At 42.0% G+C, this 14135-nt stretch overlaps 1 protein-coding gene and 1 non-coding gene across 4 annotated transcripts in view; both read left to right on the top strand.

Moving 5' to 3' along the window:
* PUDP (pseudouridine 5'-phosphatase) overlaps positions 1-12285 on the top strand; it is a 104231-nt gene extending 91946 nt beyond the window's left edge. The window contains exon 4 of one of the 3 annotated variants that reach the window (XM_068141735.1): positions 12078-12285. In XM_068141735.1, the coding sequence (XP_067997836.1) occupies positions 12078-12227 (150 nt within the window). In that variant the 3' untranslated portion in view covers positions 12228-12285. Of the gene's footprint in view, positions 1-3649; positions 3748-12077 lie in introns of those variants that run through there. The other 2 variants (XM_068141770.1, XM_068141753.1) reach the window with 2 other exon arrangements.
* Positions 4609-4686, top strand: TRNAA-CGC (transfer RNA alanine (anticodon CGC)). Its single transcript has one exon. It is a non-coding gene; the product is annotated as a tRNA-Ala (tRNA).
* Positions 12286-14135: the final 1850 nt, after the last annotated feature.

The following is a 14135-nucleotide window of genomic DNA, read 5'->3' as shown; positions in this document are numbered from 1 at the left end:
CCCTCATCTATTAATTTTGTCACCTGCTCATAGAAGGCAACCAGGTTGGTCAGGCAGGATTTGCCCTTGGCAAAGGCATGCTGACTGTTCCAAATCACCTCTTCACTATTCTTTTGAGCGAGTAGTGACTCCAGGAGGATCTGCTCCATGATCTTTCCAGGCACAGAGGTGAGACTGACTGGCCTGTAGTTCCCTAGTTCCTCCTTCTTACCCTTTTTGAAGATGGGGGCAATGTTTCCCCTTTTCCAGTCTGTGGGGACTTCACCAGATTGCCATGACTTTTGAAATATAATAGAGAGGGGTTTAGCAACCTCATCTGCCAGTTCTCTCAGTACCCGTGGGTGTATCCCGTCGGGTCCCATGGACTTGAACGCTTTCAGGTTCTTCAGATGATCACGAACCTGATCTGCACTTACAGTGGGCAGTTCTTCCTCCTCCTCCCCTCTACCATTTGGAGGAGGAAGTTGCCTTCTATGCACTCCAGGAACATCCTGGATTGCTGGTGCCTTGCTGTGCTGTCCCTCCTGCAGATGTCAGGGTGGTCCCATGAGGACCGGGGCTTGTGACCTGGAAGCTGCTTCTATTTGCCTGTGGAGGGCCTCATATGCTTGTGAGGTACTGGTCAGGTAGCCTGTAAGAGACCCCCACAGTAATTTCTCCTTCCCTTATCTTGCCTTTAATTTTAACCCATACACTCTCAACCAGCTCATAATCCCTCCCCAGGTGGAGCTCCACTGATTCCAGCTGGTTATTGACATAGAGGGCAACACCTCCTCCTTTCCTTCCTTGCCTATCCTTCCTAAAGAGCTTATACCCATCTATCCTTACATTCCAGGCATGGGAAATCATCCCACCAAGTTTCAGTAATAGCCACTATGTCATGGCATCCCAGCAGCACCGTGGCCCTTAATTCATCCTGTTTGTTGCCCAAGCTGCGTGCATTCACATAGAAGCACTTCAGCTGGGCTGGCCCTGTCGTCCTCTTGTGCCAATTCCCCTTGGTTTCCACAGAATGTCCTGGTGGATCATTCGTGGCTTGCCTCAGGGCAGCAAGTTGAGAGCCCTTACTGGTGAGCTGCCCCTCTGTTTGTCATAGGCCAGCAGGAGACTATTAAGCCCCTCCTCCTTCAAATCTAGTTGAAAGCCCTATCAATGAGCCCTGCCAATTCCTGCCCCAGGATCCCTTTCCCCCTCTGGGACAAATGTGTCCCATAAGTTGTTTTCAGCTCTGGTGCCTTGTAAACCAAGCCATGATTGTAGAACCCAAAGCCCTGTTGATGACACCAGCCCCAGAGCCATGAATTGACCTGTTGGCTTTTCCTCAATGTTCCCTTATCCATCGCTGATGTTAGAGGGATAGCAGAGAACACAGCTTGAGCTCCTGATCCCTTTAGCAGTTGCCCTAAGGTTCTGAAATCTCTTTTAACTGATTGTGAGCCTCTCATTGTTGCATCATCACTACCCACCTGGAAGACCAGAAGTAGGTAGTAGTCTGAAGGACTCACGAGTTTGGGTATTTTACCTACAATGTCCTTTACTTGGGCACCAGGGAGGCAGCAGACCTCTCTATGAAATGGGTCTGGTCTGCATATTGGACCCTCTGCTCCCTTCAGTAGGGAGTCTCCTATAACGATGACCCTACGAGGTTTCTTTTCCAGATTAGTTTTGATGGCTGGCCTGAGGCAACCTGTCATTGGTGCAGCTTCTGACCTTCTTGAGTCCTCAGCCTTACCGATGACCTGTTCCTCCTGCAAAGCCTCATGCCTATTCTGTAATTGCACTGTAGGCAGAATGCTGCTCAAAGTAGCAGGCTTTCTCTGTTTGCATTTCTTCCATCGTGCAGAGACCTGTTCCCATTGGCCCTGCTCATGTGGTTTATTACAGGGAGGTTGAGAGCCTTGCTGATGGGAAGGTATCAAACTACGTGTTCCACTAAGAGTTACTCCCTGTTCCACTAAGAGTTACCCCCTGTTCTGGTTTTGTAGAGGTTAGATTATGGGAATAGTCAATTTTCCTTTCACCATCTCTTATAGCTCTTAGCCTTTCCACCTCTTCCTTTAGTTCGGCCACCATGCTCATCAGATCACTGATCTGCTCACACCTAACACAGGATTTGTTCCTTCCATCCTCCATATCGAGTGCCAGGTTCCAGCACTCACTGCAGCCACCTACCTGTACATCTGCATGCTTGCGAGTGGTCTCTGTTTGGGTGCCCACTGTTCTTCTGTTAGCCTTTGCTCTAGTAGTAACCATCTTGCAGTATCCACCCTCTTCACCCGGCTTTTTTTTTTTTTTTTTTTCCCCCTGTCAGTGAGAAGGCTGAGCTGAGCTCCTCACGCTGCCTCCTCTCTCTTCAGCCACGCATTGGGTTCTGTTTGGTTGGCGTGCGTTTTCCATGGCAACCCCTCCCCCAGCTACGTCACTGCCCAAGCCTGCTGCCCCTCCTGCCCTCTTCAGGAGGTCCCAAGCCACCAGCCCCTTACTGCCTGAAAAACAAGGAAAGCAAAGCCAAAAGCAAGCTCCCAGTGCTGAGCTCCTCACCTTTGCCTCCTCTCTCTTCAGCCATGCGCTGGGTCAGTGTGGAAACAATGAAAGTAAAATCACCTTCAGAAGATAAAAATGTCAAGTTTTCAATACTTTGGGCAGTAAGACTGATGGTTACATGAGGTCCTAAATGCCTCTTGAGTCTTCTTAAAACAGTGTCCATATTCTCATAGTGTATATATTTTAAATAAACCTCTCTGAAGATACCAGAGAATGAAATATATTTTATTATTGCATTACTTTGATATTCTTAAAGGACCAAACCAACAGCACCTCCACAACAGAGTTACATCACATAGCTCTCAAATAAACAAACAACGAAATTTTTTTTAACCTGTTTTATGGCTGTCACATTTTTGTCATGGTGTAAGCCCACTCAACCAGCACTAAACACCATGCAGTTGCTCACTCACTACTACCCTACTCCAGTGGGATGAGGAGAAAATACAGCAAAAGGCTTGAAGGCCAAGGACAGGGAAAGATCACTGACCAATTACGGTCACAAGCAGAAACCAGATTTTACTTGGGAAAACAAAATAAATTAAATTTAAACAAAACTACCATGAATTTACTGACTAAATCTGAGCAGGACAATAATAAATGTATCTTTAAAACATCTTCCCATCTGTGGTGAAGGCTGCTCATGCCCAGAATTATGCCCCTAATATTGCCAAAACTTGTCCCAACATATTTTGCTCAACTCCCCTCTCCCCCCTCCTTCTGGAGTGGGTATCCATTGTTCCTTGTCTTATTACTGCACACCACCAAAAAGATTGGCCCCATCCACTTGACAAAGAGCTGAACTAAGAAAGGGACAGGTGTCAACAAGCCAGGGTAAACAACCCAACCTGCCTTTTTTTGGAGTAAACTATAGCACATGCTCGCCTTGTGTGATGCTTGTGATTCTTCCAGGTTTGGGCATAACTCTGACCACATGCTTTGCCACTGGCTAATGGTGTTTACCAAGTTTGACTATTGGCTAAATACAAGCCTTGGGTGACTTATAACTATTACCCTAATTGTAAACAAATTACTCTTTTGCTCTTGCTTTATAGCTTTTGCTTCTGCTACTGCCCTCATGCATATGCTCTGCCTTTGTCTGCAGTCTGTAGAGAAGCCTGCTACCTGGGAAGAGCCAGCGTACCTCAGTTTACCCTGGGAGCCAGCAATGAGTCCTTCATTTTGCTTTGCTACAGCTTAGAATCAGACCCCACTCCTGCTGGTAGGAATAAACTGCCACCATGCCCACAAGGACTGAGACCCTGCTGGTAAGCCTCACCAGCTGGGAGAGAACTTGTCTGGAACCCTTTCAGCAGTTCTAAGTGTCTGTTGCATGAAGCTGCAGACCTGCAAGCCAAAGCCTGTTCTCACAGAAAGGACTGTGCTCAGCCCCATTCTGTGTGCCAGCCACTGAGCTGCAGAAAGGAGCTGCCTGCCACTCCACGGCCAAGAGCTAAGTGCCAGAGCAATTCTGAGCACTTCCTGTGCTCTGTCAGGACGACCCGTGAATGCCCTGTACAGCTTCACAAAGGACTACCCTGTAACCCTAGAAACAAGAAAGCAGTCACCAAGAGAAATTGGCAAGGCTCGTTCACATTCTGAGCTGACCCAGTGGAAAGCCTTCCCCCCGTGCTCTCCAGCAAACTGCCCTCCCACCACATCCTGCTGACTCTGCAGGACGTCCAGCAATGGGAAGTGAGAGAGAGCATATCCACATGAACCTGCCTGTCAGCAGAACCCTATGCCACGCCCCCGCAGCAGGTCGAGAAGGCTTGCCTCCACTGTCTGGAAAGCACCACCTCTGTGAGCCAGCACCGGGTACCCATGAGCCCCTGAGTTGCCATAGTGACCAGCTGCAGCCCTGCTGAATCCAGCCCTACCTTGGCAGCCAGCATAGTAACTTAGCAACCAGTTTAGCAAGCAAAACTGTATCTTTTCAGTGTCTACATGTTTAACACCAGTTTTGGTTCTGTTTAAAATTCCTGTGCTTTAGCTCAAATGGAATTGTGACCTATGGTTTATAAGCAGCCTCCCCTGGGTATGCCTGGAGTTACAATTTGTGATCAAAATGTAGCTCAGTGGGAGAGCGCTTGCTTCGCATGTAAGAGGTCCTGGGTTCAATCCCCAGCATCTCCAGTTTGTGGTGAGACCCTGGAATGGGTTGTCCAGGGAGGTGGTCAAGGCCCCATCCCTGGAGGTGTTTAAGAGCAGGCTGGATGAGGCTCTGGCCAGCCTGATCTAGTGTGGGGTGTCCCTGCCCATGGCAGGGGGTTGGAACTAGATGATCCTTGTGGTCCCTTCCAACCCTGAATGAAACTATGAAACTATGAAAGATTCCTTTAAAAGTGTATGTGCCTGACACCTATCTCCCCCATCCCATCCCCCTCCCCCCACTCCCTCCCCCCGGCGCTGTGTAAGCTGCTAAGCATCTCATCGAGTCACCTCCTGGTGGACAAGCGGCAGAATTGCACTCTACTTTCTAATCAAATAACTGTTTTGTATTTTTCTAATTTGTTGCAAAATTGTTAAACTGTGCCAGTTTATGAGATATATCCACAACTGTGCACTAGAATCTGCATACAAATATTGATGCAATATAATTAACAATTTCTGATATTTATAAATAATACAAATGCTATTATTAATTTTTCATAAATCATAATTAATAACCTTATCCATCTGTGGTGGTTTAGGCTGGGTGCTGGCCCAGATGCCACTGCACAGGATGGCGGGGGGGGGGGGGGGGGGGGGGGGGAGAAAGAGCCCTGGGGGGGGTGTTTCAGGTGTACCCCCAGGTGGGGATGGGACGTTCTTGGGTATGTTCTGGGATCTCTCTCTTTTGTCACGGTGCTTGTGGTTCTCTGTAAAACTTTCATTGCTGTTTTTTATTGTTTTCCCATTTTAAACTTGCCATCACTTTTGCAATCCGTTTGTCTGAGTCGTTATTTCTGCCCGTAGTGGGGAGGGGTTCTGCCCCAACCCATTACACTATCACACCAACCTCCTCTCTTTCTAGGTCCATCTCACTTGCTTCCTCCTCCTCATTGGTTCAGAGGGGCAAGGAATGGGGTTCGTGGCCAGTCCCAGTCTGATACATGTTGTTTCTCTTTCTCCTTCCTCATCAGAAGGAAAACTCACAGTTCTCCCCTGCTGCAATATGGCATCCCCACCATGGAGGACTTGTCTCTTCTGTGTGCAATTGTGCTCTCCATGATAGACTATTTCAATGCGGCCCTCCCTCAGAGTCACAGATTTCTTTGGACAAAGTATCCTGCTAAAACATGGTGTCCTCCTCTGGCTTCCGGCAGGATTCTGCCCTACTGTTGATCTTTAAAGTCTACAAAAACTCAGCCTGCCATCTCAGCATAGGCCTTGGGGAAATGGCTACTCCAGCATGGCTCTCCTGCTCCTTCCTTACTGACCTGTGTACACATAGTTGTCTCTGTCACATCCCCCTCTTCTCCAAAACAAAAGAACCCATGAAAAACAAAACAAAACAAAACAAAACAAATCTTCACCCAAAAGCATTTCCCCTCTGAAATTTGTTTTTACAGATGTACTGATTGGCTGAGCCTTGGTTAGACACAGATCGATCCAACTTGGAGCTGGATGAGCTTCTTGAAACTTCTTACAGGAGACATGACAGTAGCTCCCTACCCCACTACCAACCCCTACCAGACACAAACCCAACACAATTCTAACATCCATTTTCAGTTATTCAAAAAATTGTTTGGAGCTTTGTCATACTAGCAGCCCATACATTAGAGTATGGGAAATATGATGTAAATGAAGAAGATGATGTCCTCTAATTACCTTTGAACATCATATTTTTGTTTGTTTCAAAGTATTTAAATATAATTCCTCTGGTAGAATTTCAAACAACTGTATTATTTCAGCTAAAAAAATAAATAATATTGCTATTTCTCTCCCTTCTGCCAGAAGATAGTTCAATTTTTCCTCACTTGTTAGTTAGCAGTGGAATGAGAAAATAATGCATAAAATAAGATTTTCTCTGTGGAAATGAACAGATGTTATTCTTATAAATATTCTGGAGCTTTGTCTTTCTCACTGAAAAATTAAAACTAGTGGGGAATCAATTAAAACAAAAAAACAAACACAAAAAATGTTGCCACAGATGTGTAGAACAAAGGAAACCAGTGGAAAATCATGTTAAAATTCTAGTTAGGGACTGCCTAGAGGGAAAAGAGAAATTCCAAGAAATGTTTGAGAGATCACACTTTTCACCATGTACAGCATGTGAGAAAGACACAGTGCTCAAGTTCAGTAATTTAGAAGCCTACTAATGGGAACAAATAAGGTTACAATGAAAGATGACTTGCTAATAATATTTAAATGAAATTCAGTCCACAGATAGTTGCTCTTTTCTTTGAATACAGGCAACAAATTGAATGAGAGCAAATGATGATTAATCATTGAAAAATATCCTTTCACTATGAAAATTAAAGCACTCCAAAATATTATAGCCAGATATTTTCTTCAGATATTTTCTTCATGTACTTTGCAATGGTATTTCCCCTTCTTGCTGCTTTTGCATTCCTGCAGTATTTGCAAAGTTAATTTTCTTTCTTACTCACAGGCTAGTTAATACATTGTACTATATTGTGTAGTGTATATGCACATCACTGCTACTAACATTTTGCTACTTGTCTCAGTAATTAACACCAGAGAAGGAAATATTTTTTGCTAATGAATGTACATCACTTTGAACATATAAGACCCTATAGAAAGAAATGCAATGTTTCCAATTCTTTCCCTCAAGCTTCAAGTCCCTGTTTGGCTGTATTTGTCTTTTCTCCTGTGGCTAAACCCTCTAACATTAAAAAATGAATTTTACTGACGTTAAATGAAAAAAATTAGAAGATTGAGGATATGGAAAGATTGGCATTTATATTCACAGAATACAGCTACATGAAAAAACAACAATTATTTGCTATTATACTTTTCCAGTTTATACTAAAATAGTTTATGAGGAGCAGTGATATAATCCTAGAACTAAGTAAAATAAATAAATCCCACAAATCTGTTAAGTATAATAACAATAACAATAATAAATTTTTTAAAAGAAAGATAAAGTTTTTATTTGATTGTTTGTTTGTTTAAATAAGTTTAAATCAATGCCTAGATATGTGCTGGTGCACTTTGATGACATTCATCTGATACCAAGCTAAGTTGATGAATTCCACTTGTTTGCAGATGCCCGTGTGCACTTTTACAAGACTGGTTTAAATGTGAGGGAGAAAAGTTTAAGGTTTTCTGCAAAAAATATTTTTTTTCAAAATTCAAATTGATTTCTTAGTGCTCAGCTAAAGATATTTCATATTTCAGAGAGTGCTAAGCATTTTTTCTGGTGCAAAAATAAACTTTTGTTTTGTTTTGTTTTGTTTGGACACCCCAAAAGTAACTGTACTTTTTATTTTTTTCCCGAGTTTCCTTCTCCCTTGCAGTTTACAGTAGTTATCTCAAAGGATCTTGTTTCTTTATTAAGTTTGTCCTAACTGTTTGTTTTAAATAACTGCAAATATTTAAAAAACAATAAAAGAATGATGGCTGTTGAAACATAGGCACAGTTCCTTAAAATGTAATAGTTGTGGCACAATAAAAGGAAAGTGGGATCTGTGGTAGGACAGCAACTTAAACAAGCAGATTTCCATCTGAGAATAAAATATCACAGAAACTAATTTTCAAGAAAGTATAGTTAAGTAAATCATTGAAGTTTCTTTTGTTTCCATTCATTTTTATTCCAAAATATGAAATTTGAACATTTCAGCAGCATGTGCCAGTGCAAAAATGAAGTAAACCAGATTTTGAAAGAAAATACTTACTCCATTTTTCAATACTGTGATATATAAGAAATTATTTGTTCAGAAATAGAGTTTGGTACAGGACTGCTTCCTTATAGTAATACTTGATGAAGTTATTGTAGTGAAGGATGCTTATGATCAGGATTGTGCCCTAAACATTTGGGTAGGATATATTTCTGTATGTGTTAACCCTCCTTTGTCCCCCCCTCCTTTCTGGAGGCAGCAGGGGGGATCCAGGTGCCACTGAGTCCAGGTAAACAGCCTACCTGGGTGTGGTCTCACCCCTGCAGTACTAGAGGCAGGCTATATGTTTGTTTCCCCGAGTATAGCATATACTCAGGCCATATTTGGTAGGTGTTAGTTCATTGGTTAATGTTTGCGTTGGCAACAGATGCTTATTGGGCCAGTATTCACTGGGGCAAATGGTAAATAGGGGTCGTTTGGTAAATGAGCCCCCCACCTCGGTGTTGGAGCCTGTGTGTGTGCGTGCGTGCCAGCCAGTGCTTCGGGAGGCCTCGTGGTCCTTTTGCCACTATCACCCAGCTGCGTGCGGTGCCGTGGACAGCACTCCGTGGGATCAACCGCTGCGTGATCCATCGTAGGAGAAAACCTGGTAGCCCGTGTGAACCAGCGTTGCTGACCTGCCACTGCCCCCCTCCGAGTGAGGAAACTTTTGTATCCTGGGAGAGAACAGCAGAGCCACGTGGTGCGGCCACGCGGCCGGCGCCATTTCCTGTCTCCTTATTACGGCACATCTGTGCCACGTTGTCTGGATTATAAACATTATTGAGGAAAGACTCCACGAAATTCTCAGCTTGTGAGTAAGCCAAGCCCTTTTGTAGAGCTTCAGTTAGGATAGCGTTTATATTGCTCCGGGTGGAGGGTTGCCGGTCACTGACCAACCCCTCCCCCACCACTCTCTGACTCAGTTTAGATTATAAGTTCAGTGAATCATTTAGATTTAAATGCCCATACATAACATTCTGTAAAGATAGTTCTACTAACCGAATATTGATACCTGTGAAGGGCGATTGTAAATACCCCGTTGCAGAGTTTGTGTATATATAAATAAACTTATATTTTCATTGATGGATCTGCCGCGCATTTCTGAGGGCATATCCACGACAGTTATATGGTAGCTCTCAATCCCCAGGTGTAAGGAATCAGGCAAAGGCAAGAGACTGATGTGACTGAGCCAAGACCTGCTAGTCAAACTAATGGGCATGAAGGAAATGCAGAAGCAATGGAAGCAGGGACAGGTATCCTGGGAAAAGGATGGGGATGTTGTATATCTTCATAGGGATGGAATCAGGAAGGCCCAGGCACAGCTGGATCTGAACTCTGCGAGGGACATGGAGAATAATAATAAAGGCTTGTACAGCTATCTTGGCCAGAACAGGAAAGTCAATGAAAGTGTAACCACCCTGAGAAGCAAGACTGGCAAGATGGTAAAAACCGACTCGGAGAAGGCTGAGGTACTCAACAAATTTTTTTCCTCTGTCTTCACTGGCAACTTCTCTTCCCACACATCTTGAGGGGATAGACAACAAGAACTAGGGGAGAAAAGTTCCTCCCACTCTAAGAGACAATTACATCTGGAATCACCTAAGGAACCTGAACTTAGAAGTCTATGGGGCCTGATGACTTGCATCCCACGGTCCTTATGGATGAGGCAGCTGCCAAGCTACTCTCCATATTTGAAAACTCATGGCAGTTAGATGAAAACTGTGGTGACTGGGAATTGCACCCATTTTTAAATGGGTAGAAAGGGGGACCTTGGAAACTACCAACCTGGTAGAAATCAGATCAGGGAAATCCCAGTTTCAATGAAGGGATAATTGGTACTGGTGCATGAAAAGCTGGATATGAGCCAGCTCACAGCTCAGAAGGCAAATCCTATCCTAGGTAAATCCTATCCTATCAAATCATGTCAAAAGAAGAACATCCTACCTGATAGTTGAGGGATGTGATTCTGCTCCTCTGCTCTACTCTGGTGGGACCTCACCTGGAGTAGTGCATCCAGCTTTGGAGTCCTCAGCACAGAGAATACATGAACCTGTTTGAGTGGGCGTATCAGTTTAAGCTGGATAGTATTTCCTGCACCATTCTGAGCAATGCTTTCTGGATGACAGGAGTGGACATTGCTGGGATTTGTGAGACTTGTGGGATGTTATGTAGTTTGCAAAGTTCCTTGTTTTCAAGTTGAGTGCCTTGCTTTTTCCAGTTTTGATTTTGTGTAGGGGCTTGGTGAGGCCTCCTTTTAGCATGGATACCTGTTTCTGTATTTTCCCCTTTCCTTTTTTTCACTCCCTATGCAATCTGATATCCCTGCAATAGAGTAGCAAAATGCCATTTATCTCAACTAAAACTCTACCTCCCTGCCCTTTTGTTTATCCCCAGACAGTGGAAGAGAGAGAGAGAGAGAGTAGAGAGGGAGGGTGGAAGATTATGTTAACCCCTTACAGTGGGTCCAGAAGAGTGGCACAGTAAGTGATCAGAGGGATGAAAAGGCTGAGAAGTTGGGTTTGTTCAGCTTGGAGAAGAGAATGCTCCAGGGAGACCTTATTGTATCCTTTCAGTAATTAATGGAGACCTATAAAAAAGATGGGAACAGTCTTTCTATCAAGACTTATGACAGGACAAGAGGTAATGTTTTTAAAATAGAAGAGGATAAATTTAGACTAGATATAAGGAAGGTGTTTTTTATCTACAATGAGAGCAGTGATGCAATGTGTTGTCCAGAGAGGTGGTAGAACTCCCCTCTCTGGAAGTATTCCAGGTTAGAGGAGGCTCTGAGCAACCTGATCTAGTTGAAGATGTCCCTGCAATCCAAATCCAATTCTATGAATTAAAGTACTCATAAAATCTAGCAATACTAATACCTGTGTGCCTACATTGTCTAGATTCAGAATTCTCCTGAACTCCAAATAATTCAGTATTGTTTCACTAATTTCTTTGAATGTTGGTGTTCCCAGTGATGGTCCATGTAACATAATCATTCTGACAAATTTATTGATATCCTGACTTTCCATATACAAAGTTTTCTGTTTGTTCTGATTTAATGAGAAAACAAAACACACAAAGAAACAAAAAACAACCAACCAACAAAAACTAACAGCAAAAAACTCAAACCAACAAAAAGCCCAAAACAAATTAAAAAAAAAAAAAAAAGCCAACCAACCAACACTTTTATATGTACTATACTGTATACTATCGCACATTTAGGTAATTTCGCAGACTCACAGATTTCCACGCTACAGCAACTCTGAATACTCAATACAATTGACAATACTTGCCTTTTATAAAAGGAAACAATATATATCTGAATAGTTTTAATTGTTCTCTTGGTTTGGACAGTTTGGGGAAAATATGATTGCATGTGTGTGTCTGTGGAAGACATAAAGATTCTTCCCTGCATTTGTGGTATTCTGCTGATGCTTTCATGTTTGAGGTAATAGGTATTTTCATTTTTTTTTAACTTTGCAATTATTGTGATGCTGACTTCCATAATCTTCATACTTAGAAATGTCACCTGAACATTGTCTATTTAATTCATTCCTTTGACAAGATTTCCTTTCCTGAATACTAATTTCTATCTAAAGGAACCAAGCTAGAAATATGTGATGATTCTAACTTCACCATTGTGCCATTCTTCTGAGAGACATTTTCTAATGAGATTGTTTTCCCTGAATTTATGATTATTTCTTTCAGATTTTATCTTCTGACAGTGAAGGTGAAATGACATGCTCTTTTTCTGTGACCAAAGAGATCTGCTCTTCTACTTTATCTTGGGGGATTGTTACAGATCATTATCTCCTGCTGCCCCTTGTATTTGTGAGAATCTCTGGGAGGTTCTGCTGAAGCTCGACTGATTTGGTCCTTTAATTATGGAAGACTCAGTTTCTGCATTTTTTTCCTGTGTGTCTAGCACCTTCATATGATCCAAGGTGTAAGTAACAACTGCATGCAGTTCTAAAGCTTCTTTGTTTCCTTGGATATGTCCTTCAGGCTTTATTGATACCCTTCTGGCTACATAATTCCTCCTCAGCTAACATTTCAAAGGCTGATATCTTTCCTTCTGTAGTTTTCAGAGCATTTTTTGATAGTTACAAAGCTTTTTTCACTATAAAATCCTACATTATCTTAATTATAAGATTTACTTTGATGCTTTTAATATACTAATAACTTAATAACAGTTGCCTCCATTTCTACATCTTGCTACATCATGATTAGCTAAGTAAGATAGGGGGAATTTTCTGTAAGGCTAGTAGATCACAGATTGCTTGATAAACTGTGATGTTTTTAAATCTAAAAACCATCATGGGCCTGTGGGAAAAACAATATTGTGCAGAAAAGTAAATTATATCTATTTAACACAACTCTTCCTAAAAAATAAAAGAATACAAATGGGGGAAAACATTCCACACCCTCACCTCAAAATATCTTCTATCTCCTTTCTCCAAGACAATTCCAGTATAGCCAGGCTGTCTCTGACAGAAACTTGTATGACTTTTTAAAAGTTTGCAACTGCACTGTTTCTGCAACCTATTAAGAGGCCTGTTAACTGGCCTCACAGTTCGAAGCATGTTTCCCTGACCCACCCAAAATTTTCTTTGCTGCAAATGAAGCTGAATCCTTAACGTACTGCAAACAGGGGACATAAAACCCAATTGATCATATTATTGATAGAAACCTTTTACATTGGAAAATTCAGTCACAGTTTGTACTAATCAGAGGTAAAGTCCTTTGTCTTCACATTCAAGTGTTTAAAAGTTATCATTTCTTTGGATGGTGTCATTTTAATTCTATGTTTTTCCTATGTGTCAGTGTGATATCAATACATAAACCCAACAAAGGCCTTTTCATTGCCACTAGTGCTCATTAGCTGCCTCATAGTACAATCTCCTATGCTTATCTACCTAGAAGTAATGTCCATTTGGTATTATCATCAGTGTCAGACACCTTGCAACTGAAGATAATAGCAAACTGCAGAGATAATTTTGAACTCTGAGGGTGTCTTCCAAAGGGCCTGAGTCCTGTTCCTGACCAATGAAAATTTTACATTGTCTCACCCCATATATCTGTCTTGGTTATTAATGAAAATACTGAGCACTACCAGACCTAGAAAAGAAAGTATATCCAGAGTCCCACAACAGCTAGATTTTGCTCTTTCACTTGACTTCCGGTATTTACCACTTTTAATAGATGTCATACTTATTATAATTGTAACAAAAAAAACCCCAACCCAGCCAAACAACCAACAACATGATAAGGACATATGAAGTAATTTCTGAGATAGCTCTGTTTCCTGTAATATGAATAGCTGTCCAGATTCCCACTGTATTAAGTGTTTAGAATAAGTCCAGATCACCAAGATGTACCAAGGCACCCTCCTGATTAGAGTTTTGGACTTGTTTTTAAGAAGTTTCTTTCATCATCATGATTTTCTTGAATGAGATGCTGACTTTTTTTGGCAGATACCTTTGATGTAGGCAGTGTCTTTTATCACAGTTTCTGACATACCAAACACCACTGTAAAAGCAGATCATTTTCAAGTGTTAGTATATAAAAAGTATTTTAGTAGCAGAAGATGGCTAAAGGTCAGCACCAGGCAGTTTTCAGATAGATCTAAGAGGTACTTCATTCTGGATAAACATTTTTTATGGTTACATTTAAATTAGTCACCAGAGTAAAAACTTTTAAAATAATAAATAAAGATATACTTGCTGACTGTACAAGTAATAAGTGATTTACATGTCTTGAGGATAC

This window comes from Melanerpes formicivorus, unplaced genomic scaffold, assembly GCF_026170545.1.
Source record: "Melanerpes formicivorus ecotype bairdi unplaced genomic scaffold, bMelFor1.0.p_v2 SCAF_1, whole genome shotgun sequence".
Taxonomy (NCBI): domain Eukaryota; kingdom Metazoa; phylum Chordata; class Aves; order Piciformes; family Picidae; genus Melanerpes; species Melanerpes formicivorus.
The sequence above is the reverse complement of the archived record's forward strand: the minus strand, read 5'-3'. Positions and strand labels throughout refer to the sequence as shown.